The sequence below is a fragment of the Triticum aestivum genome, chromosome 6A (genome assembly GCF_018294505.1).
Source record: "Triticum aestivum cultivar Chinese Spring chromosome 6A, IWGSC CS RefSeq v2.1, whole genome shotgun sequence".
Classification (NCBI taxonomy): domain Eukaryota; kingdom Viridiplantae; phylum Streptophyta; class Magnoliopsida; order Poales; family Poaceae; genus Triticum; species Triticum aestivum.
The window spans coordinates 15,628,813-15,652,351 of NC_057809.1; the positions used below are offsets into that span (position 1 = coordinate 15,628,813).

General features: G+C 44.5%; 3 protein-coding genes across 4 annotated transcripts; 2 read left to right on the forward strand and 1 right to left on the reverse strand.

Annotated features, from left to right (window-relative positions):
• The first annotated feature begins 482 nt into the window (after window positions 1-482).
• LOC123130003 (uncharacterized) lies at window positions 483-1,797 on the forward strand. Of its 2 annotated transcripts, XR_006463725.1 has the most exons (3): window positions 483-987; window positions 1,200-1,471; window positions 1,678-1,797. XR_006463725.1 is itself a non-coding variant. In XM_044549953.1 (2 exons), exons 1-2 carry the CDS (start codon window positions 562-564, stop codon window positions 1,302-1,304), a joined length of 531 nt encoding a protein of 176 aa, XP_044405888.1. In that variant the 5' UTR covers window positions 485-561; the 3' UTR covers window positions 1,305-1,629. The 2 variants fall into 2 exon arrangements, 1 of the variants encoding a protein (XP_044405888.1); XM_044549953.1 differs by lacking the exon at window positions 1,678-1,797 and having other exon boundaries at window positions 485-987; window positions 1,200-1,629.
• Window positions 1,798-1,813: 16 nt separating this feature from the next.
• On the forward strand, window positions 1,814-2,850 carry LOC123130004 (uncharacterized). Its single transcript, XM_044549954.1, has 3 exons — window positions 1,814-2,195; window positions 2,294-2,369; window positions 2,475-2,850. Exons 1-3 carry the CDS (start codon window positions 2,009-2,011, stop codon window positions 2,566-2,568), a joined length of 357 nt encoding a protein of 118 aa, XP_044405889.1. The 5' UTR covers window positions 1,814-2,008; the 3' UTR covers window positions 2,569-2,850.
• Window positions 2,851-10,951: 8,101 nt separating this feature from the next.
• On the reverse strand, window positions 10,952-11,764 carry LOC123130005 (uncharacterized). The gene is made up of 2 exons (XM_044549955.1): window positions 11,653-11,764; window positions 10,952-11,553 (listed from the first exon to the last, which is right to left on the reverse strand). Exons 1-2 carry the CDS (start codon window positions 11,736-11,738, stop codon window positions 10,989-10,991), a joined length of 651 nt encoding a protein of 216 aa, XP_044405890.1. The 5' UTR covers window positions 11,739-11,764; the 3' UTR covers window positions 10,952-10,988.
• Between the last annotated feature and the right edge of the window lie 11,775 nt (window positions 11,765-23,539).

Here is a 23,539-nt window from a genome sequence, read left to right on the forward strand (position 1 = left end):
ATCTAATATTAATATTTGGAATAGCACTTTGAAGGTAGTCATCTTGTTAAAGTGACAAGATGTAGACCTCACAATAGTGGTGGATAATCTGCAAATGATGCAGTAGATGTCACCAATACCTTGTGGTTCACAAATAAAATTTCAAGATAGTCTCATACTATAATTTTGTAGTATGAGTTTACATCAACATTTGCAAGAAAAATATATTTCAATTGCCAAAATAGAGTGGTTGTACACAGTTACGTGTTATAGAGATTGCATGAGGCAAGAAGATTGAACACATTACAACTTTTTTAATATGCTTTACAGCAAGTACATAGATTAAAATGCAGACCAAACAAAGTCTGTAGACTTAAAACTGCAATTGCAAGTGTTAGAGACTGAATGAAAATTTCAAAAATCTGGGTACTAAAACATGCGGTTTAGTAAATCCCAGTTAAGTCTTATTGGATCTGAAACTGCAGGGGCAAGATATGATTATCTCTAAGTACAGGGTTGAATTGAATAAATTCCAAAGAAGATAAGATCCCCAATTTCTTATCCCGTGCGAGCGTCGTGGCCATGGTAACTGCTGCCGCTGTGCAGTGCGGGCAGACCGATGGTTGCGCCGCCGCGTTTTGCGCCTCGTGGGCTGCCTCTGCCCGGGCTGAGGACCGCGCTGCCGCACGCAGGCCGATGGCCGCCGCCGCGGAGCCACGAGACACCGTGTTTGCTGCCGGGCGTTGCCATGCCGGGCACCGGCCATTGGCCGCTGCCGCCGCTGTGCGTTACGCGCCTGGCCGCCTCATCGAAAAAGATGCAGGCCCGGAGTGCATCCTCCGCCACGCCGGGGCCGTGGTCCACGGCCGCCTCGGGGTGCAGCGCTGGGAGCAGCCGGGACGAAGGATGTCGCCGCTCCGCGAGGAGCCTAGCCGAGGTAAACGTCGACCGGGCCATGGGTTGCTGCCGAAGTTTGCTTTGGACGGCATTAAAAACGATGCACTAGAGGTTAGTATAACGAAATCGGAATTGAATCACCTGATTGATGTATGATGCAGAGTTGGTCTTTGCATTATTGTCGTTTTGTACGAGATGTGTCACAGGGATCTTGTATGTTTTCTTCTGATCCCCTTGTCGTTCTGTTGTTCTTGACCTTTCTCTGAATTTTGTGCTTTCTTTCTCTTTGCATCTGGTTTCTTCCCTGATCGAGAGACTCGCAGCGCCTGCACCTGTGCCGCGAACGCCTCGGGCTGATGCGGGAGGTCGAGGCCACGCGACCACGCGCCGTCTGGAGACCTGCGCCGCCGTGCCGCTCTGCAGGGTGAGGCGTGCTCGCACCACGCGCCGGAGGGCGTGGGCTGCCGCCGGGGACAACGAGATGCGTCAAGGAACGTTGGGCATCCGGTCGTGTCGGAGAAACCTTGCTGCCTCTCGGGCATCAAGGACGTCGCCGGTGACGGATTGATGTGGGTGGCCTAATCGCTCGCTCCAAGTTAGGGCAAAGTGCTGATAACGTGTAAAGAAGAAAAAGAGAGAGAGGAACGAATGGATTGAACAGTAACTGCATTAACTGAAGAATAGGGTATTTATACGAGTCAATTACACCACAGGTGTCTGAACTTGGCAAGAAAAATCAGTTTGATGCTGAAACTTGTGGGATACAGATATATGGTGACAAAACTTGGCTTCATAGTGCAGATACGGTGAAATTCACGTTTGGATACGAGATGGGTGCTGACGAGGCCCGCCAGCATGGCGCCGGACCCACTGTCAGTGGCTGGACCGTGCGGGCGAGGGCGTGTGGCCTGGGTTTTCGCGAACCCCCCCCCCCCCCCCCCCCCCCCCCGGAATTTGTTTACTTCTCACAAAAAAGCCCCGGCCGTCGCACGTAACGCGAGCCCCTCGATCCCGCGAATCCTCGCCTGCGATACATCAAAAAAAAAATTCCTCCCCCGCGATCCCCAATTCAAGAACAGGGCGACGGCTTAGTTCCGCACGACGGCGACGGCGACACTCCCCTCGGTTCAGCATGACGGCGGCGGCGCCGGTGCTCCCATCGGCTGCGCGCGAAGGCGGCGGCGGCGCTCCCCTTGGCTTTGCACGACGGCGGCGGCGGCGCTCCCCTCGGCTGCGCACGACGACGACGGCGGCAGCTCTGGCACGAGGACGAACCGTGGGCCAAAATTACCTCTGTTGTGTACTTCAGAAAGCATCAGGTAAATCATCTCCCCTTTTCTCAGAAAAAATTGTAGGATGTTAGGTTCAATTGGAGTTGAACTCGGGAAGATGAGCTGAACAAGGGTAAGATGTGCAGGCACTTTGAGTCAGCAGCTATGCAGGTATGCAAAGGAGTGGACACTAGAAGGAGATTTTTGTCATGCCAATATGAGGTAAATTGCTTGCTACCATTAGGCCTCTTTACTTTACAATCGGCGTTTTGTCATCAGTTGGTAATGTCAGTATGTATGTAATAGTCTGCAATTTTGCCTGAGCAGGAGATGTGTGGTTATGTCAAATGGATTGACAAGCCATGGGAGGGGAGGGAAAGAACTGTCATTGATGAAGTTGCTAACAACAAAGAGGTGCTAGAGAAGAAGCTAATGCAGAAAGATGGTCAAATAGAAACTGAGGAGAAGCACGGACTTGAGAAGAAGAAGATTGGAAGGATGCACAAAGATCAGTTACAATCTAGAGATAGGACGATTATGTTTGTTCTGTTCATGTACTTTGGGTTAGTCGTAATCATGTTTGTTGTGGTTGACAAGAAGTAATGTTGTCATTGTCCAGTCTAGAAGGTCATGTATGTTGCTGAAAATTTGTATTTTGCTGAATAATCTTTGGTGAATTACAAAGAATGTACCTTTTGGTAAAGATGTTTTTTGTCAATATTTTACTCCTTTAGAATTGAAACAGACTATGCATGTTTAGACAGCAATAATTGATTGGATGGAGAACAAATTGAAACTTCAATTTTCAGATAGATAACAATAACCATTTGATCATACAGTGACCACTTTAGTAGCTGAGAGCACACATTAGTGAAGCACACACATTCAGTAGCTAAGAACATGCATGCATATTGACGGAAATGCAAACCACATACACACAAACTGTAGACTGGTAACTAAACTACATACACGCAAACTGAAGAAATCTCCAAACTGATGAACGAAGCCGATGCTTTTCTTAAATTGAGAGAAAAGCATGACAGGAATAAGAGCATTTTTTGCCAGCATAAATTGAAAGAAAAGCATTATAGGAATAAAAGCAGTTTTTGCTGGCATAAATTCAGAGAAAAGCATATGACAGGAATGGGTAATTTTTGCCAGCATAAAATTCAGAGAAAAAATGACAGGAATAAGAGCAGTTTTTGCCGGCATAAATTCAGAGAAAAGCATGACAGGAATGAGGGTAATATTTGCGAGCATAAATTCATAGAAAAGCATGAGATGGAACAACATGAAAACTGCATTTTATGAGCATAGCAACCTCGGATCAGTGCGTACAGGTGTACTTAAATAGCAGCATAACACATGTTCAGATTCTCACATTACAGCATAAATAAATGGGAAATTAGTCTTATGACTTGTGTGATGAACAAAAGTTCATATATGAACTTGCACTTCCATCTAGTTCAGTTTACTCATGAACTGATTCGGTTGGCATTGGGATCTACAAGGTTTGGAAATCATCAATCCACTCTTCATTTGGTGCATTTTGGGTCACTGGCTCCTCTTCTGCTTGCACATAGGAACTCTCTGAATTTGGTCCAAACATAAGGTTCCAGAACCCAGCACCTGGTCTAGTATATGCTTCCCCTGCTCCTCTTCCAGCTGCTTGGTTGCTTGTCTGCTGCACAGACCCTCTACCTCTCCTGCCAGCCGCTCCCCTAGCTCCCCTGCCTCCCCTACTAGATGCTCCACTAGCTCCAAAACCTCTTCCTCCCCTACCAGCTGCTTCTCCAGATCCTCTGCCTCCCCTGCCAGCTGCTGCTCCACCAGCTCCGGTGGATCTTCTCTTTCTTCCTCTTGAAATTCCAGCTTGGTTGCTTAACTGTGGTACATCTTCTGGAATGTCTTCAGTGACTCCTCTTCTTCTAACCCTACCTCTTGACATAGCAGTCGTAACCCTAGGAGGGGGTATGTCATTTCTTGCTTGTGCAACAAATGTTGATTCTAGAAGAGGTCCATGATTCATACTTGGTTGGTACGCTCTCCTCTCCTAAGTCGAGAAAAATGCACAAGATTCAGACATAAATTCAGAAACAGAGAAAATTCAGTAACCGAAACAAATATCAAGACAAGGTTACCATTTGCTGCATGAGGAAAACCATGGACCCTGGGGTTTGACTTGGATCCATGTGTGGATGGACTGTGTGTGGCATTATGTTCTAACAAAGCATAAACAACATGTTAGTGTATGTTGGCACATGTAAAATATATCAGTACATTGTTTGATTATGTTTCATCTTACAGAAATGATTGTAGGATCATCATACTCTTCTTCATCATCTGTAACATTTGCAGGTTGAGGAGCATCTCTTGTGGTCTCTTCCCACTTCTTGTGGCCTTTCTTATTGTGGTCTGCACTTCCACAAAGAGAGCAGTGCATGGTTACACCATGCTTTGTCAACTTTTTCCCTCCTTCTTTCATCAACTTCTCCTCTGGATCTTTCTTTCTATTCCTCCTTGGTCTCCCCATTACCTTAGTGTACACTGGTGGATATACAGCAATGCCATGCATCTTAGTCCAATGTTCATGGTCCCTCACTGGTTTTACATTAAAAGCATAAGCCCTTTTGTATGTCCCTACTGAATAACAATCATGCACTAGGCTTGCAGGGTCAATTCTCTCATTTCTAGCACAAGCAATAGCATGGTGACATGGAATGCCAGACAAGTCCCATCTCTTGCAGTTACAGGTTTCCATTTCCAAGTCCACTATGTAGGAGTGGTTCATTGACACAACCTTGAAAACCTTCTGACCAGCTCCAAAGACCATGCAGTTTGCAGCCCAATCAGTGTACTTGTCCAATTTTTTCTGAATTTTTGGGCACAATCTCATACTCCATTTCTTATCTTTTGCAACTTCCATCTGCTTGCTGTATATCCTTGCTGTGATCTTGTTGTTTATGTTTTCAACCATCGAGTAAATAGGAAGTTCTCTGGCTGGCAAAATCCAACTGTCATTTGAAATGTTAATACATGTTAGTTCAGAAAACCACAACCCACAAATGCTTAATTTCAAGTGCAATACATGCTTACCTGTTAAATACTTCAGACATGTTATTTAGCAGGATGTCACACTTTGGAAAAGGATTAAAAAAAAGCTTTAATCCATGTTCTTGGTGGCCATTTCTCAACCCATTCGTATGCAGGCACACTGTCTGCCTTCATCTTCTCCATTGCTTTGTTGTATGTTGGAGTGTCCGTAGCCTTGCAATGGCCCACATATTGTTCTTTAGTTGTTCCCCCTTGTGAAGCTTGTGGAAATTTTGATACATATGCCTGACACAAAACCTGTGTTCAGCGTCTGGCCACACCTTTGCAACTGTAGCTATAAGACCCTGCACACATAAACAATGCAAGCACACATCACATCAAAACTACATTATACTATAGCAAGCAATAAGGTGAAAACCATAAGATGGCATACCTTCTGCTTATCACTCATGATTGTGTATGGAGAGGTGTTGCATATATTGAGATCATCCTTTAGGCTAGCCAAAAACCACTCCCAGCTGCTAGTGGACTCCACTTCCACAATCCCAAATGCTATGGGGAAAATACAATCATTGGGGTCAATACCCACAGCTGTCAGTAAATTCCCTTTGTACCTGGTCTTAATGTGACATCCATCTACAAATATTGTTGGCCTACACCCCATCAACCAGCCTCTCTTGCATGCATCCAATGACCAGTACAAAGTTGAAAAATGTTCCTTTGTCTCCTTGGTCTTTTCATCAAAAATCTCCTTTGTGCAAAGGTAGAACTTGCTGCCAGGGTTTGTTTGCCTCAACTCCTCTCCATAATCCCATAACATCTTATATTGGTCATCATCCTCACCTCTGATCTGCTTTACTGATGCTCTTCTAGCCCTTCCCAATTTGCTCCTACTTGGAATTAGATTGTACTCCTGCTGAACCTTCTCCTCGAATTTCTGCAATGGCATCTTTTCGTTGCCCCTGAACTCATCTCTGAATTTTTTGGTTAAAAATGGAGCAGTTAGACCCTTCAGCTTCCATGTCTTAGGACACGTGTGCTCATCACAGTATTTCTTGATCACAAAGCTATTTTTCCTGTTGTCCATCCCTGCTTTCAAGTACCATGGGCAATCATCAATGCATTCTGCTTCTACTGTAGTTGATGTGTTCCTAGTCTTTTTAATTGCAACTCTGTTTCTGATGCTATAAGAGGTAATAGCATGCCTTAGCTCCTCAACAGTACCAAACACCATACCTAATCTGAATACAGGGGCATTCAAATCAGTTTCTGGGTTGAAACCCTTGAAGTTGTACTTGAGCTTGTCCCTCTCTTCTTTGGATAGCATTATGGTAGGATCATCTAGAGCATCTTCTGCTAGTTCTGTTTCATAGTCACATGTATAAACTTTTTCTCTATGATCATCCACCTCTTTGTCAACATGTTCCTCATACAAATCATCATCCCCATCCATAATATCATAGTCACTGTCATAGAATTCCTCATCTGTTTCTGAATCCGCTGCACCATTTTCACCTTCTTCCTCCATTTCTTCTTCAGTAAACAATCTCCTTGCTCTACTTCTCACTTTAGTTGAGCTAGCTTGTTCTTTGCCCTTTCCATCTTTTTTGGGGGTTATGACCTTTGGCAACTCAGGCAGTGCATCAACTGTAACATCATCTGTAAGAAGGTTGTTCACTGTCTCCCCATGGTCTACGAGCAGCAACAGATTCTTATGTACTGTGCTAGCTGCTATCATTGCAAGGCTATCAGCATCACACTTCATCTCTCTCATTCCTTCATTAATTGTCCTTCCAGGTAGACACCAGTATACATCATGCTGCCATGTCTCTCGGTCATAGCCCAGCTGCTTCACAAAGTCTTCAATCCACAGTATAGACCAAGTGTCACAGTCACAATGATCGAACCAATCAACTTCATAGTCAATGTAGCTCCTATTGTTGTCAGTTCTAGAGAAGAATCCTTTGTGATGAATCTCTACTGTGAATTGGCCATCAAAATCACCTACAATTTAGAGAAAATCTTCAGTTAACAGTGCTTAAAACAGATAAGATGTTCACTTCAAAGTGCAAAAACAGCATGCATCTACAGTACCAAACTGCCAAAAATAGCAGAGATCTATAATTTACACAGCCAAAATAAATTCAGTTTACAATGCACAACTTCATTTAAGACTGTTGTACATTTCCATTAATATTCTGTCATGTCCAGTCACAAATGATGAATCTAATTGCTGGCTCTTCAATTAACACTTCCTACTCCCACAATAGCAGCAAGCAAACTACTTAAATTTCCTAACTTTCATAAATCAACTACTGTACACACACACACTGTCGAAAAATTCAGTTACTAACTGTCCAAAAATACAGTTAGCTACTGTAAATTCAATTAGGTACAGTTTCATGAAAATTACAAACTTCTTACCCACAACCAATGTTTTGACAGGAGCAAACATGTTCTAACAATCTAGTACACCGGTTGGTTACTTTTTGTGATATCTGAATATTTTAGTTCAAAAAACAGAGCCCTTTCAAACCCGCTAGACACCATGTACACAGCCACCACTACGGATGAATGCGAAGGGGGTTTCTTACATCTCGGCATTTAACAACCATCCACCAACGAAATCAAGACCTAACCAAGACAAGGTACCGCTTCGAGCAACTGACAAAAACCCTAAAATAAACAGGGGAGAGAGACATCGCGGAGAGAAACATCAAGGGCATGCTCACCATATACAGGGGCTGGCTCCCCAGGATCTCGCCGGCGGGGCTCCATCGTCGCCGCCGCCGCCGCCGATCAATGACGTCGTCCCAATCTACGCCGTCGTCGGCTGCGAACGATCGAGAGGACAACTCGAGGCGAGGCAGGGTTTTGGGTACACTAATCCAGCCATATGCATATAACTTACCTGCCACGCCTCTCCCGCCTCTGCAGGGGCTTTTTTGTGAGAAATAAACAAATTCCGGGGGGGGGGGGGGGGGGGGGTTCGCGAAAACCCGGGTCACACGCCCTCGCCCGTCACGGTCCATCCACTGACAGTGGGTCCGGCGCCACGCTGGCGGGCCTCGTCAGCACCCATCTCGTATCCATACGTGAATTTCACCGTATCTGCACTACGAAGCCAAGTTTTATCACCACATATCTGTATGCCGCAAGTTTCAGCACCAAACTGATTTTCTTGCCAAGTTTAGACACTTATGGTGTAATTGACTCTATTTATACCCATGTACAGCATAGTCGGTAACTGGCGGTTGCTAAACTAAACAACCGACCTAAGCATTGATTATTAGGATTTAATTAATCCTTAACACCATCCATCTCCCAACTTCTAACGCGCTCCCCCCATCGGCCGGCCTGGTTACGTGGACAGCTACGTGGACACGTTGCCTACTCCACGTACTACGTCGTCTTGCCCAGGACACTCATCGAGGAGAGCTCCCCCCATCTCATCCAAGCTGGCCTCTCCCGGCTATATATAATTTCGATTCATCTTCATGGGCATCTTCATCTCATCCATCACACAACACACAACCTAGCTAGCTACTGCTGTTGATCGATCTTGCACACCCAACTGAAGGTCGACGCATGGCATCCAAGGGTCTCATAGTGGTTGCTGTCCTGCTTGCTGCGGCTTTCCTCGTGGCCACAGCTGAACAAACTCGTGAGCGTACTAGTAGAGTAGTTTTCAACTGATTCGATCACTGTATAAACTAGGCATACACGCAGTATCGTATTTATCATCATTACGCTAGTTAAGAAACCCTGCTGCTGCTGCTGCTGCAACTAATTAAATGTACACCGTTTCTGCTCATGCAGAGGCCAACAAGGAAGAGACCCAGGCCGGTGTTCAGGGTGGCTACCCCGGCGGCGGTGGCGGTTGCGGTTGTGGCGGATATTCTGGACCCGGTGGATACCCTGGACACGGCGGGGGCGGCGGCAGCGGCGGAGGTCCGCAACTAAGTGCCGGATGCAGCAGCGTGCATGCGTAGTATAGACGTACTACCGTTGCTAGGTGCACGCACGTAGCAACTACTCGTGTGCATGGTCAATAAGAAGGTAGTGCATGTGTATGTATACGTACACATTGCACAGTTATCTTGATCCAATACCAGGACTCCGTTCTGGTCAATGGTGTTTCTGTTTACCCCTGTAAGAGTTGTCTTTCTTGCTCAATATGCAGGAAACTATCGTTCATGCATGTTATAACAAAGGGAGCCACTAGATTTCAATCGACTGAATATAATACTCCCTTTGTCCGAAAAAACTTGTCCCTCAAGTAAATGTATTTAACACTAACTTAATGCTAGATACATCCATTTAAGGGACAAATTTTTTCAGACGAAGAAAGTATTATGGTCAGTCACTTTTTGTGTTTACCCAGCCGCGAGCTGATGCATGCAAGGACACGGAAGGCTGCATATATATACACTCCATCCACGTAAGTATGTCTGTATGTATGCATATGTGGAGGCAAAATGCAACACATCCCATCGATGTTGGGGAAATACACTTTGGTTGCTAGTAGTAATAGTATATACTCCAGAAGGTTCGTACATGGGGATTTTTTTGTAATAATTAAAGGAAAAGTCAAAATACTCCCGAAGTCGTTTTAGAATAAACTTGACTTACTTTTGCACTAGTATATAAATTTTCACGAAAAAAATAAATGTTGACTTCACAGCAGAAAAGACAAAATTTGTTTGCTATTATAGGTCACTATTCACCCTATTTTGACCAAAATTTTGTCTTTTTTCAAAGAAGTACATGCATCATAAGCTGACAAAAGTACATGCATCTTACGGCACATGCGCGGCCGCTCATAACTACTGAATAGTGCACGCGGACTTTCTAGCTGGGCTCAGGGCCAGCGGTTTGTGCAGATTCCACGCTTTGTGTGACACCTAGCATGTGAACACCAGTTGCGACGGGACTCCCCAGTCGTGTCGACGAAGAAAGTGATGTTGTCGAAGAAGAAGACCGCCTGCCCCGACACGAAGGTTGCGCTGGTACCGATTTGTTCGCTGATCTTGACCACCATCGTATACCGGTGATTGCCTAGCAGGACCTGTAAGGGTCACCAACGACGGAGCTAAATCGGTAGATCTCGGGGTAGGAGATCATGAACTAGGCTTCTTGACAAGATGGTAACAAGGACACCAGGTTTACCAAGGTTCTGGCTTTTCGAAGAGATAACACCCTACATCATGCTTGTGTTTATTGAGTTGGATTGGAGTACAAAGTATAGATGATCTACCCTTAGATTGTTGTTTGTGTTCTACCAGCCCTACCCCTCAGTTTATATGAATACCGGGGGTCTAAGGTTACAACATTCTAGTTGGCTACGTACAAGGAGATTACAACATTCTTGGAGTACACAACTAGTCCTCGGGAGCCTTATTATGCTTATACGTTATGGGCCGTTTGACATGGCCGACTTCCATTGTATTATGTTAAAATAAAGCTAAAGACAACATTTCTAACTTCGTACGTGCATATCTTAAGCGTATCAAATGGATCTGAGTTTGTAACGTATAACTATTTGGATCATTTCTCTTTATGTATACATCATTGAGTTACATTGCAAGTGATATGAATTTCATTTATTTTCCGACTGTTGTTGATTATCTTTTATATACATACGAAATCTGATATGTAGTATATTCAATCAGAAAAACTCTTTACTTGCCGAATTTGATATGCATTGTATTGATATATGTGCAGTTGGGAAGGAAAATAATTAAAAGGCCCGTGCCAACGCACAGACATTCTAGTAGTATTTCTAAATTACATGTTGTTTGACAGCTCCCCCATCTGACACGGGGTGTATGGAAAGGATCCACCTACGCAATCATGAGGGCCCTTTCCTTGCAAATAACCCATGTCTACAATCTCTGAGCTATTGAAGTGATAAGCCATTGCTCTTCCGAAGGATGTACGGAAGAAGATGATCTCTCTGTAAGGATGAAATCCGAGTAAAGAAACGGTATATTCGGTGGCGATGCCATTATCATCTTTGTTAGAGTAGTCCGATTCAAATTGTCCTGCTGGTGCCACGCTCTTGGCATCTTCATCGTTAACATATTGCATAGTCCATGACCTGTCACCATATTTCCAAGGAAAATTTGCAAGTAGATTCCCAAGTTTGATGTCACGTTTCAGGAGCCACTCCATCTGGCCGCATGTTTCGTCGAGGAACCAAATCCGAAGTCCAAGACGATTGTTGCCGTAGAGTAATGCACAGTACACCCCTTTTTCTGACTTTCCTAGGTAATGTTCCGGTTCATCAGTTTCCACATGAAGGCCTAATGGCAGCTTAATCACTTGGTACTTATCGTTTGATAAGGTTATTCTGTAGAAACCAAGCCATTTGTTAACATAAGGCTAATGAATAACCCGCTAGCTACATGTTGAGTATTGTTTCATGGAAAGTGCACGAGCAACTACGTACCTGATTACAAAATCATGTTGGTGCACGTAGAGAGCCCTCCGCCAGTAGGCCGCATGGCAGTGCCCGGGTGATAGAGCAGATTCCATGTCGCCAATTGTGCCCGTGGCCTCCCCTTCTCGGATAAAAGGCTTCTCCTCCCACTGTCGTGTCTTTGATGAATGTGGCGAGCATCGATGACGGCACGCCACGGCTTGCAGATGCAGCGGGAGACGGCGAGGTCGTGCGGTCCGAGGCGGCCGAGGATATCCGCCAGCACGTCGTCCGGTAGCAACTGCGCCGTTGCCAGGTCCATCAAGCTGCCTGTGTAAATCGTCTCGCTTCGCTTGGTGACAACTCAGGATGCTCACCTTCTCCTCTCTTGCTCGTCCGGGCCCAAAAAAGGATATGGGTACCTGTATATATATACAAGAAGATGGAGGGCGTGGTTCGACTCGGTTGGGCACTCCGTCCGTGTAGCTACCAGACTGGAAATAAGGTTATGTTTGTGCCTCCGTGTTTGAGATGGATTTGGACCGGTCGCGATCTCGTCTCGTAAATGATCGCGCGCTCTGCTTCCGTGGAGCACGGCGCATGATGTCAGCGTCACACTCACGTACGGGATTAGCTAGAGTCGATTCTTTTCTCTATTTTGTTTCTTTTTCTAACGTTCAAAATCAAAATCAAGAAAACGTCTGTCGCGGTCGTGCCATGTTGCCTTTTTAATCCGCACACCTTTCTTTTTCTTTTTTTTCTAAACACAGTACAGACGCGACGGCTCATACATACACGAATACACTCATCCCTATGAACGCACATACGCATATCCTATCCCTATAAGCATCTGTGCCTCATCGTCGACGGGAACGTCTCGTCCCACTCCCACTAAAAACGCATCGCCGGAAATTCCGAAATAAATCCAGAAATAATGCGAGCACCAAAACTTAACCCCGATGGGCTAGGGATATCACTGTCCCTCTAACCATCCAACTACAGGTTGGTTCGCACGACGGTCGGCACACGTTTCTTCTTCTTCTGCTTCTTTAAGATGAAAATTAAAAAAAAATTCCCATCGCTACCCTCCTCTCTCCCTCTCCTTCCTTTTTTTAAAAAAAGGAAGAACAACCCACGGCTAATCCTTGTTGGCTTTTCTATAGGAGAAAACTTCACGAGCACCACGCGTTAGAGCCGAGGCTCGAACACAAGCAGGCTGGCATCTAACCTAGTTGCCCAGCCACTGGAGCGACGCCCCGTTCTCCTCCTCCCTTGTTTTGAATCACGTCCGAGCCTAGCTAGCTAGCGCACGCCGCCCTCGTCCGTCGGGAGTAGGCTGGACGCGGTCTGAATCACTCCCGATTCGGCTTGGTCAACCATTTGACCGGCTGTGAGCGAGCTGGACCAGGACCAGGCAGGTGGCTGAACGGGCATGTATTTCCTATACCGGACTGGCTGGGCGTTGGACCTGGCTGGACAGAGCTTTGGGCACGACGGCAAGTGGCGGGGCACGGCGACAAGAGTCTATGAGGCACTGGGACTAGTGAAAGGGGAAGAGAAACGTCTGAGTGCTCACCATGAGCATGATCAAGAGGTCCAGAAGGCTGGCAATGCGATGCCTGTGACCAGGGCCGGTCCTGAGATTTTGGGGGCCTGGGACGGAACCAAAGCTCGGGGCCCTTAGTATAAACAATATAGTAACAATAATGATTGTGTGTATACGAAATGTTAACAAAACACTTGAATGCTTAAAACACAATATACATATGAAATAATGATGCATGTTACCTTTTAAAAATTTGGATGTTCGTCACTTATGATGGGGTCGATGTAGGGACGCAAGTGGGCGTTCCGCATAGTCCCGCATAAATAGAGCATTAGTTCAAATTGAACTAAATCTGAGAGGGGTATTTATAACTAACCGGAACCTATTTTGCCTACGAAGCGGGGCGGATCGGGCGGCGCCCTGCACCCCTAGGTTGATGTTAATCTCATCCAATAGTTTGTTCTTGATGCATAATGTTGGCAAACCATTTAAAGTCTCTTGAGTCATCATTGATCTCAAATAGTTCTTCAATAATTTTAACTTTGAAAAGCTTTCTTTCAACCGGGCCCCCAAAGTTCAGGGGGCCCTCTCTAGGGCCCGGTCCTGACTGCGACAAACTGAAGGTGACTCTGCTCCCGGAAGAGAGGACACGCTAATACTCCCTCCGTCCGGAATTACTTGTCATAGAAATGGATTTATCTAGACGTATTTTAGTTCTAGATACATCCATTTTGGTGACAAGTAATTCCGGACGGAGGGAGTAGAAAACAGGGCTTTGGTCCAAGCTCAATGTACCCATTAGTCCCGGTTGCATTATGAACTGGGACTAATGTGAGCATTAGTCCCGGTTTGAGCGGCTAGGGCATCGGGAAGGCATTAGTCCCGGTTCAAATGGGACCTTTAGTCCCGGTTTGAGACACGAACCACCCTTTAGTCCCGGTTCGTGTCTCAAATCGGGACTAAAGGGAAGACCTTTAGTCCCGGTTTGTGACACCAACCGGGACTAAAGTGTGTGATGCCCTTTAGTCTCGCTTCGTGTCTCAAACCGGGATTAAAGGGGTTCTGAAATTTGTTTTTTGTTTTTACATTTGTTTTATGTTTTTAGTTTCTGTTTTAAATTGCTTATATCTTTTAGGATATTTGACGTTTTTGAGTGATTCTTTATACATTAGATTCAAAAAAATTCTAGTTTCTGTTTGTGCCATTAGTTTCAAATTTGAATGATTTAAATATGAATTTGTTCAAATTTTCTTCAAACCCAAGATTGTGAATAATTTGAGTTTAAAATAGTTTTTAATTTATTTATTTTTTGCTGCTAGTAACATGTCAGATTGTTGTCATAGTAAGATTTATTTGGTTATTTTTAGAATAATTTTAATTAGGATTTTAATTAAAACAGTACTGCTTTGCTTATATAGTTGTTTTAGTCCTTTAATTGTTGTTTTCAATTATTTTTACTTAGTTCTTTCTGTAGATTTTAACATGTTGTAGTATGCTTCTATCAGACAAAAATAGATAAATTTTTATAATTAATTAATATTAATATTTCTACTGTTGTGTATTAATAGTTGTTTAGCCTTTAATGACAGTTGATAGAATTAGTTTTGCTGTATTAAAAAGTAATTCATTTTGCCGCTTTAATAGAACTTGACTCTGGCTTGGTTAACCTTAGTTGTGACTCTGGCTGTGATGGTGCTACCAGATGTCCAGATGTAGTTGATAGTAGGATTGGATGGACACCATCCAGGATTAAAGGGATTCAAACTCAACCCCCCCCCCCCCCGGGTGCCATTTTAGGTTTGAAAAAAACAAAAGAAAATGATAAAAAATTCAAAAAGTAAAATCCTTCGAGATGTAGTTATGTTACTACATCTACTAGTTAGGAAAATAAAAAAACTTAAATTTCGACATGTTTTGAAAAAAAGTGTTATGAAAAAGTAAAACCGCTATAAGTTTTGCATATGATGTCGAAAAAACGTATAATATATCAAAAATGTTCAGCACAAAAATCCGGTTTCGATTTCGACGGCCGTGGCCGTTTTGCAAAATTTTAGAATCCTCAAATTTTAAAGGAAAAAAGTTATCCTCAAATTTATGTTTTTTTTATTTTTGGTCAAACTCTGGTCAAACTGTGGTCAAACTACTTATTCAAGAAATATTAGTGTTACTAAATAATTATTGGTTTCAAGAATAGTAGTTTCAAACTCAAACGGTGAAACGTATGACTTCATGCTCAATTTCAACTCCTAAGGGTTAATAGGATTGACAGCTTACTATTGTCAGGAAAACAACAAATGCAGACTTGAAAATGAGGGGGAATTGAACTCGGAAGTTAAGCGTGCTCAGGCTGAAGTAGTGAGAGAGTGGAAGTTAGACGATTTGGAATGAGTGGCCCATACTTGAGCAGTGATGAGGGTTGATTAGAGATTAAATTGTCAAATAATTCAAAACATTGAAAATGAAAAAAAAATTAAAAAAATAGAAAAACCAAATTTCAAAAAAAACTTTAGTACCGGTTGGTATAACCTAACCGGGACTAAAAGTGGAGCTCCTTTAGTCCCGACCCTTAGTCCTGGTTCCAGAACCGGGCCTAATGGCCCTCTGAAACCGGGACTAAAGGCCCGTTTTTTACTAGTGACATGGGTCGTCTAGGAGACATTCCATAGCAATTCCTCGCGCGGGAACGACAGTGGCGACGTCGTTGTGCTCAAATACATGGTGATTCGCATCGGGGCTACCAGCCGCCAGGACGACAATGAATGGCGCCGCTGACCGTGAGTGGGGGCGCATGGCCTGCCGGTGGTCATGATTGAGGCTGTGGTGGTCGAACATGGCTGTCAGGCGGGCGACATTGCAGACACCTTACTGGCGATGGCGGTGCTTGGGGAGGAACGACGAGGACGACAAGAGGCGGCGAGGACACCGAGATTCTCTTTTTAGGGGTGCGAGGACACCGTGATTGGTGACGGCTGAGGGACATTGGCTAACGCCAGGTGGGCCTCGTGGGTGAAAGTCACACGAATTTAGGCTGGGCCTCGTTCCAATCAAGCTAGACCGGGACAAAAGCGGACTGGACCGATCAACTTTGGGGCCCATTTTCACAACTCAGCCGTTCACTATTTTTAAAGTCCGGTCAGCTTTGGTCCATGAGCGATCGAAAAAGACTACTTGGCTCGTTCATCCTATTTCTCAAAAAAAAAAATTGGCTCGTCTATCCTGACTTGATACATATGGCTGCTACTCTCACCACTCCCGTCAGATTTTTCTGGACTTCTCCCAGCTGATTACCGAGGATGCCCCAACTTTTTTGTTCACTGTTTCCTCAAAATGATTTGTGCACTCTCCAAAACTAAATTATTATGAGGTTAAGCAAGTCTTAACTTCAAGTTTAGAAGATCAGCACCGCTAAGATTTTCACTAATGTATTGCAGGAGATAAGGCAAAAATAGACCAATGCAAATTAAGGATCTTAATCATCTTGGACTAAGTACATGAAGCACTCCGATGAAGCAAATGTGCCAAACCATGAATCGTATAGGTCAAGAAGCTTTACTCATGTCCACCAACGGCGCCTCACTGACGACCTCACCTGGTGGTTGGCGCCATTGTAGTATGCACGAGCAATCATCATCACACACAACTTCTGATCTAATTAATCAGAGTGCTCTTTCTCATCTAGCTGAAGAATCTCTTCCCCTGAAAAAACTATACAAACTCCCTAAGTAAAAGAAAACCAAAGGCATAGACAGAAACAATTTCTTCCCTGTCAACTGAAGCTCGATGGAAAAAGAAACTTCTGATCTAATTAATTAGAGCGCTCTCTCTTATCTAGATGAAGAATCTCTTGCCCTGAAAAAAGAACTATACGAACTCCCTAAGCGAAAGAAAACCAAAGGCACATATAGAAACAATTTCTTCTCTGTCAATTGAAGCTCGACAGAAAATGCTACCTTCGACCAATCAATTATTCCCAGTGCCTTCGAAGAACTATTGCTGCCTCAGGCCCTCAACTTTGTCCACCTATTGGTTACTTCTATGGCTCGGGAGCATGCATTCTTCTACGTATTGGTCACATAGGAACAAAAAAATGATCCCAAGACTTAGCAGGCACAACTGATCTTTAGGAAAATAAATGGGTTCCACAAGCTCGGAAGAGGCACAAACGTACGAAAACAATCAGAAACTGTATATGGCCAACAAAGGGCATTCAAGTATTCATGATCCCATAAAAAAAGGTATCCCATATATTTGGACAAAGCAAATACAGTCGGTTGCTAGATCCATGAATAGCTCATTATCGTTGAAGAATTAAGGAGTCAGCATGAACTACCTAAAGCAAGGCAGAGCAAAAAGCATGCCAGATTGAAGGATTAGTTTCCCCTAAATAGTACATTGGGTGATAAGAAATGTATCATCTGCATGGAGTGAAAATATACTTAATGCAAACCTTTGAACTGAAAATCTACGCGGCTACCCGTTTTAGACAAATGTAGCGAAATACATGTGAGCTTTATATAGATGTACCAAACCATAAGAAGCAACCAGTTGAATACCAACATAAACCAACTCTCATTGCCCCTCGCATGTAACTCTGTACATAATTGTAGCATTCTGTTGCTTAACAAAAATAATGATTGCATGTAGGCCTGCAGAAGCTACACCCAGAAAATAAAAAGTGGACAGTTTTCACAAATCTTAGCAGGGTGTAACCATCAATGTTGATCCTCCTTCAATATATATCTGTACCATCTTTTTTCATGAGTAATTGAAATGTGAATTTAAATTGAATATAATAAAAAAATGAGCCACTGAAAAGTGTATTTAAAAAGATTCGCATGGAAATGTCACGAAGATTGCTTCCCAATCTTCAGAAACTGAAGCATGTATCTTCATCAGTTAACTTACACAATTCAATTTTATATTTCAGGGTCATTTGGACACATCAATAATGGAACACAAATTACTTATATAAGGTTCATGGTTGCATAGATCAACCACAACTCCTAAAAGTGCACACTAGTAGAAAAAGGGCCATTTGTCCCGGTTCTTAAGGGCCTTTTGTCCCGGTTGTTGAACCCTGGACTAAAGTGTCCTTACTAATGCCCTGGGCCTTTAGTCCCGGTTCTTACATGAACCGGGACAGATAGGCCTCCACGTGGCCCGTGCGGCGAGCCCAGGCAGGAGGCCCTTTGGTCCCGGTTGGTGGCACAAACCGGGACCAATAGGCGTCCACGCATCAGCAGCTGGCAGGAGCCGAGGTTTTTGTTTTTCTTGAAAGGGGGTCGATTGGGGGTTTGGGGGGGTTAATTTAGGTGTTTCATATAGTGTGTTATCTAGCTAATTAATAGAAAGAAGTGTCCTCTCTTATCTCCGTGCTTGGTCGATGTACTCTACGTATTATACGTATAGAGAGGACTCGACACGCTAGCTAGTAAGCAAATGAAGGAAACAGAAGATCGTCATGAACATATGCATACAGAGAGAAGTGATATCGACCACCTCTCTTTCTCCGAGAGATTGGTCGAACAGCAAGTTCTCGTATATCTATCTGATGCTACTGGCTACATATATACAATATAATTATCTCTTACAATATAATCTCCTAATTATATATGAACACAGGGTCCACATGGTATTCTCCGTCTTTAGCGATCACGTGGTCAAGGAAGAATGCCGCCAATTCCTCTTGAATTGCTCGCATACGATCTGGTGGTAGGAGTCCATCCCGCATCCGAAAGATCTAATTTGAAGAAGGGGGTCAATACATATATATATATATGAATAAATGAAACTCAACACAAATGATGGTAATAAAATAAAATTGTGAATAGTATTGCTTACACACTTCATATTGTTCTCAGAGTAGCCCCGCTCACTGGTCGTGTGGCGGATGGACTCGCAAACGTAGTATCCACAGTAAATATTCCCGGCTTCCTGCCACAACCACTTTACAAGAAATAGAGGTCAATCAAACTCACAAGCAAGCATGCCATAAATGGTATTGATGAAACTAGCACTTGAATCACTAGGAGATGCGCGGAACATGCTAGTAGTACTTACTTTCGGGTGTCTAAATTGCAGCTTCTTCGGCAGTCCTGGAGCTTTTTTGGTGAATTTTGTCCAAACCCTGCCGGACAAAGAAATCAATTACTTGATATTAGGAAATGAACAAAGTTGCTGATATGGTGAGATAATGATCGATTAACTTACTTCTCTCTCATTTCAGTCATGTCCGCATACTCCTTAGGATCTTTTCGTCTCAAGTCTAAGACGGTTACTACTCCCTGCTCAAGCTTAATCTCTAGGAGAATATAGTGGAAGCTGCGCACGCATGCATAACTCATCAATTACATTACTATAACCTGGACTAATAAGGAAAACCGAATATGAACAAGACAGTAACACTCACTTGAAGTTGTAAGGAAAGAGTACTATATCTTTGTTTTCATTTATTACCAACGATCGTAGCAAGTTGGCCTCGGTATTTTTGGCATGAAATTTAACCTCATTTGCATCTATGAGATTTGTGTTAATGAACCCAATATCAGTGAATTGTCTTTTCTTCAATTCAGCGATCTTCAGTTTGCATAATATAGTGAGGATAATTATAAATACATGCAATGAAAGAGCTGACCTATATATAGAGAGACTTAATGACAGAAGTAGTACTTACAGACAGTAGCAAGTGATCATTAATTTATCGAGGGCATGTTGATTGAAAAACTAAAAGAACTCCTCAAATGGAACATTCAACATTTCAATTCCAACGAGGTCATGTTCCTCTTTAACTCTCAGCGTCAAAATATTCGTCCCCCAAGACTCTCTGCAGGTTTTCATGTACCAATCATGGAATCTTCGCATCATCGTTGTTAGAGATTTTTCATCTTTGACGAGAGGCTTTCCGTACTGTATCTGTGTTCGTCCGCCTCTAAGAAATCATAATGTACATCGTCGGGCAGGTAATCTCCAAGATTGCTATAACCGGGCACCATCCTCGGATCATTAGCGACGATGTCGCTAGACACTGAGCGGGGGGCACGATTGGTCCGCTTGTTCACCGAGCTGGGCAATTTTTTTCCCAGCTCGTCGTTCTGCTAACCTTTGATCACTGATAGTACTTCCCGGTCGCTTCGCTTCGAGAAATGACTTTTCAATAATGCGGTCATAGTTAGCTTTCGGCGGAGACTTTGGTGGTTTCTTCAGGGCATCTAGAGTGCGCTTCGCTTTCACCGGATCTATCTTCTCCTCCGGAGGTGGATGTTTCTTTGCTTTCACCCCTTCAAAGAATTTCGTCACTTCAGCTCGCACAATATTCGTGTTTTCCTCCACGGTCCTCTCGTATGGTAACTTCGGCGGAGTCTTAAGAGAAGGACCAAATCTGTATTGCCTCCCGCCTCTGGCTGTACTGCTAGACGCCGGAGCAGACGGAGCGACTGCGGTTGTCTTCTTTCGTGCTTGCTTACGAGGCGGAGGAGAAGGACTATGACGCTCTAGAGTAGCCGGAGCGGCGGCGGGTCTCTTCCGCCCTTGCTGGCGAGGCGGAGAAGGAGGAGGGCTGCTCGGGCGCGCCGGCGCAGGCGGAGAAGGAGGCGGAGTGCCGCCATGCGCCGGAGAAGGAGGCTGAGTGCCCTGACTCGCCGCAGGAGGAGGAGGAGGTGGAGGCGTCTAGTTCGGCAGGTTAATGAGCTCCTTCCGCCATAGGCATGGAGTCTTCAAAGAAGAACATAGCTGAGTCTTCCCTTCACCCATAGGGTGGTCAAGCTCGAGGTCCTCAAATCCGTCCGTTATTTGATCCACCATAACCCTAGCATATCCTTCTGGAATCGGCCGACAGTGGTAGGTTGCGCCAGGTTCAGTAGGTAAAACAGAACCAACAGCCGTCTTGACTTTGAATTTCATCCATTTCGTCATAAGGTGGCAATGTTGAGACTCCGTGATAGCATCCACGGGGTAGCTAGCAGGAGCCGTGAAGACAGGCTCCTGCTGAAGCAGCTCGGTGGAAGGCATGCTGCTTCTCCACTGAGATGGCGGGGTAGCTTCGGGGGAAGCTTCGATAGGTCGTTTGCTGCGATTTGCTTCTCGTTCCTCTATCGCTAGTACCCTTGCGTGCAACGCCTGCAGTTGGGTATGCTCCACTTTCTTCCTTCTCTCATAGCATTTGTAACCGCCTACGTCTGGAAACCCAGCCTTCCACGGAACGGAGCCTGGCGTGCCTCGTGTCCGTCCAGGGTGCTCAGGATTCCCGAGGGCCATTATGAGCTCGTCATTCTCTTTGTCTGGAACGAACGTCCCTTTCTAGGCTGGATCGATATACTCTCAAAGTCTCATGACTGGTATTCTCATTTGCTCGTCCGTCCAAACGCACTTCCCTGATACATGGTCCAAGGTTCCGCCAGCCCCGAAGAACCAAGTCCGGCAACGGTCTAGCCACCTCAATGTCTCTGGTTCGACCTCTTTATCAAGCAGGTCATTCTCAGCCTTGGCCCACAACGGCCGGGCTTTGAGGTAGCCACCTGACCCCGTGCGATGGTGAAGCTTCTTCTTTGCAACATTCTTCTTGTTTGTCACTGACATCTTCTTACTCTTGTCCGATGTCTTGTGGGCCACAAATGCGGGCCAGTGATCTCTGATCTTCTCATACCGGCCGATGAATTCTGGTGTCTCTTCTTTGTCGACAAATCTTTTCAGCTCATTCTTCCACCTCCTGAATAGTTCTGCCATCTTCTTAAGAGCATGAGACTTGATCAATTGCTCTTTAACTGGCTTCTCCGGATCCTCCTCTGGCGGTAGGGTGAAATTTGCCTTCAGCGCGGTCCAAAGATCATTTTTCTACATATCGGAGACATATGACACCTCAGGGTCTTCTTTAGCCGGCTTTAACCATTGGTGGATGCTGATCGGGATCTTGTCCCTAACAAGAACCCCGCACTGAGCAGCAAATGCTTTGTTTGTTCGGATGGGTTCAATCGGCATGCCATCGCGCACGATTTCTATGATCTCAAACCTTTCATCCGAGCGCAACTTTTTTTTCAAGCCTCGTCTCTTTACCGAAGTTGTGCTCGATCCGGAGGGCTAGAAAAAAGAAGAAAGACGAGAGTTCATTAATATATGTGTACATATACCAAAAACAATTAATGCATCAATTAGCTAGCTATAGTCAGCACATGCTTAATTAATATATATACCTGGCCGGACTCCGTTCGGTCACCGGAGCCGTCATCACGGTGTCCTTCTTGCACCGGCATGGGGTCACCGGAGCCATCATGATCATGTCCTTCCTCCTCCATTGTTCGATCACCATAGTCTGCTTCTTCACCCTCTCCTTCCAGACCATCGGTGCCGTTGAGAAACGACAAGACAACATCACTTCCTTTTGCGATTATGTTCCCCAACATCACTTTTGTTGCTTCGTCTCGGGGGTCCATAGTTTCTGCAAATTTTTACAACATGGCAATTATTATTCAAACATGACAGATGGATATATTAGTGGCAATAAGGAATCATATTAATTAGTGGCCTCGACGCAGCTTCTCTAGGGTTTGGGGTGGCCTCGATCGGCAACGCTTCAAGGGTTTGGGGTGGCTCGACAACGCTTCAAGGGTATGGGGCGGCCTCGACGACAACGCTCTTTTAACTTGGTAAATTTGGGTGGCCTCGAGAGAGTTTGTCGGGTAGGGGCGCGGCGGGAGGGGGTAGGAGAATGACATTGTTTTTTCTATGGTTTGGGTGTCCTCAAGAGTTTTGGTCGAGCGAGAGGGCCGGGGAGGTGCTCCCGTGGTATAAGTTATCAGGTCGAGAGGGGGTATATATATCGACCGCCCATCATGTCGAAGTTATTTTGGAACGGAGTTCCCGATAAAAATTAAGAAGAGGAAGTAGAAGGTAAAAAAAGAGGAGAAGAAGAAAAAAAGAGGAGAAGAAGAAAAAATAGAGTCTATTTTTTCTTCTTCTCCTCTATTCCTTCTTCTTCTCTTCTTCTTCCTCTTCTTAGTTCATTCCTTCTTACTTTCTTCCTAGCTAGATATATAAAACTTTTCTAAAAAATGTTATCGGCCGGGGAGGGGGTATATCGACCTCTCCTCATGTTGGCCCTGCATGTTGCGTGTGTGTTTCCTGATGGGGAGTTTGATATTTCAGATTAAACCTGGATCATAATCGTTTGGATTGAGCTTTGTTGTACCGCTGAGAAAAATAATTGGCTTCTTGTAGCTATAACATTTTCCTGTAGTGCAGAGAGCAAGAATAGGCTTCTGGTAGCTGTTGCTTTCCTGTAGTGCTGAGAGCAATTGACGGACTTCCTCATAGCTGTAGCTTTCCTCCATTGCTGGTGCACCATGGGAGTCTATATATTTGAAAGAGCTACACCAATGG

Coding starts and splice junctions, on each gene's coding strand:
- LOC123130005 (XM_044549955.1), bottom strand. CDS start 11,738: ATGGAATCTGCTCTATCACCCGGGCACTGCCATGCGGCCTACTGGCGG. Junction 11,554..11,652: donor CAACATGATTTTGTAATCAG/GTACGTAGTTGC, acceptor TGGTTTCTACAG/AATAACCTTATCAAACGATA.
- LOC123130004 (XM_044549954.1), top strand. CDS start 2,009: ATGACGGCGGCGGCGCCGGTGCTCCCATCGGCTGCGCGCGAAGGCGGC. Junction 2,196..2,293: donor TGTACTTCAGAAAGCATCAG/GTAAATCATCTC, acceptor TAAGATGTGCAG/GCACTTTGAGTCAGCAGCTA. Junction 2,370..2,474: donor TTTTGTCATGCCAATATGAG/GTAAATTGCTTG, acceptor TTGCCTGAGCAG/GAGATGTGTGGTTATGTCAA.
- LOC123130003 (XM_044549953.1), top strand. CDS start 562: ATGGTAACTGCTGCCGCTGTGCAGTGCGGGCAGACCGATGGTTGCGCC. Junction 988..1,199: donor TTAAAAACGATGCACTAGAG/GTTAGTATAACG, acceptor AGAGACTCGCAG/CGCCTGCACCTGTGCCGCGA.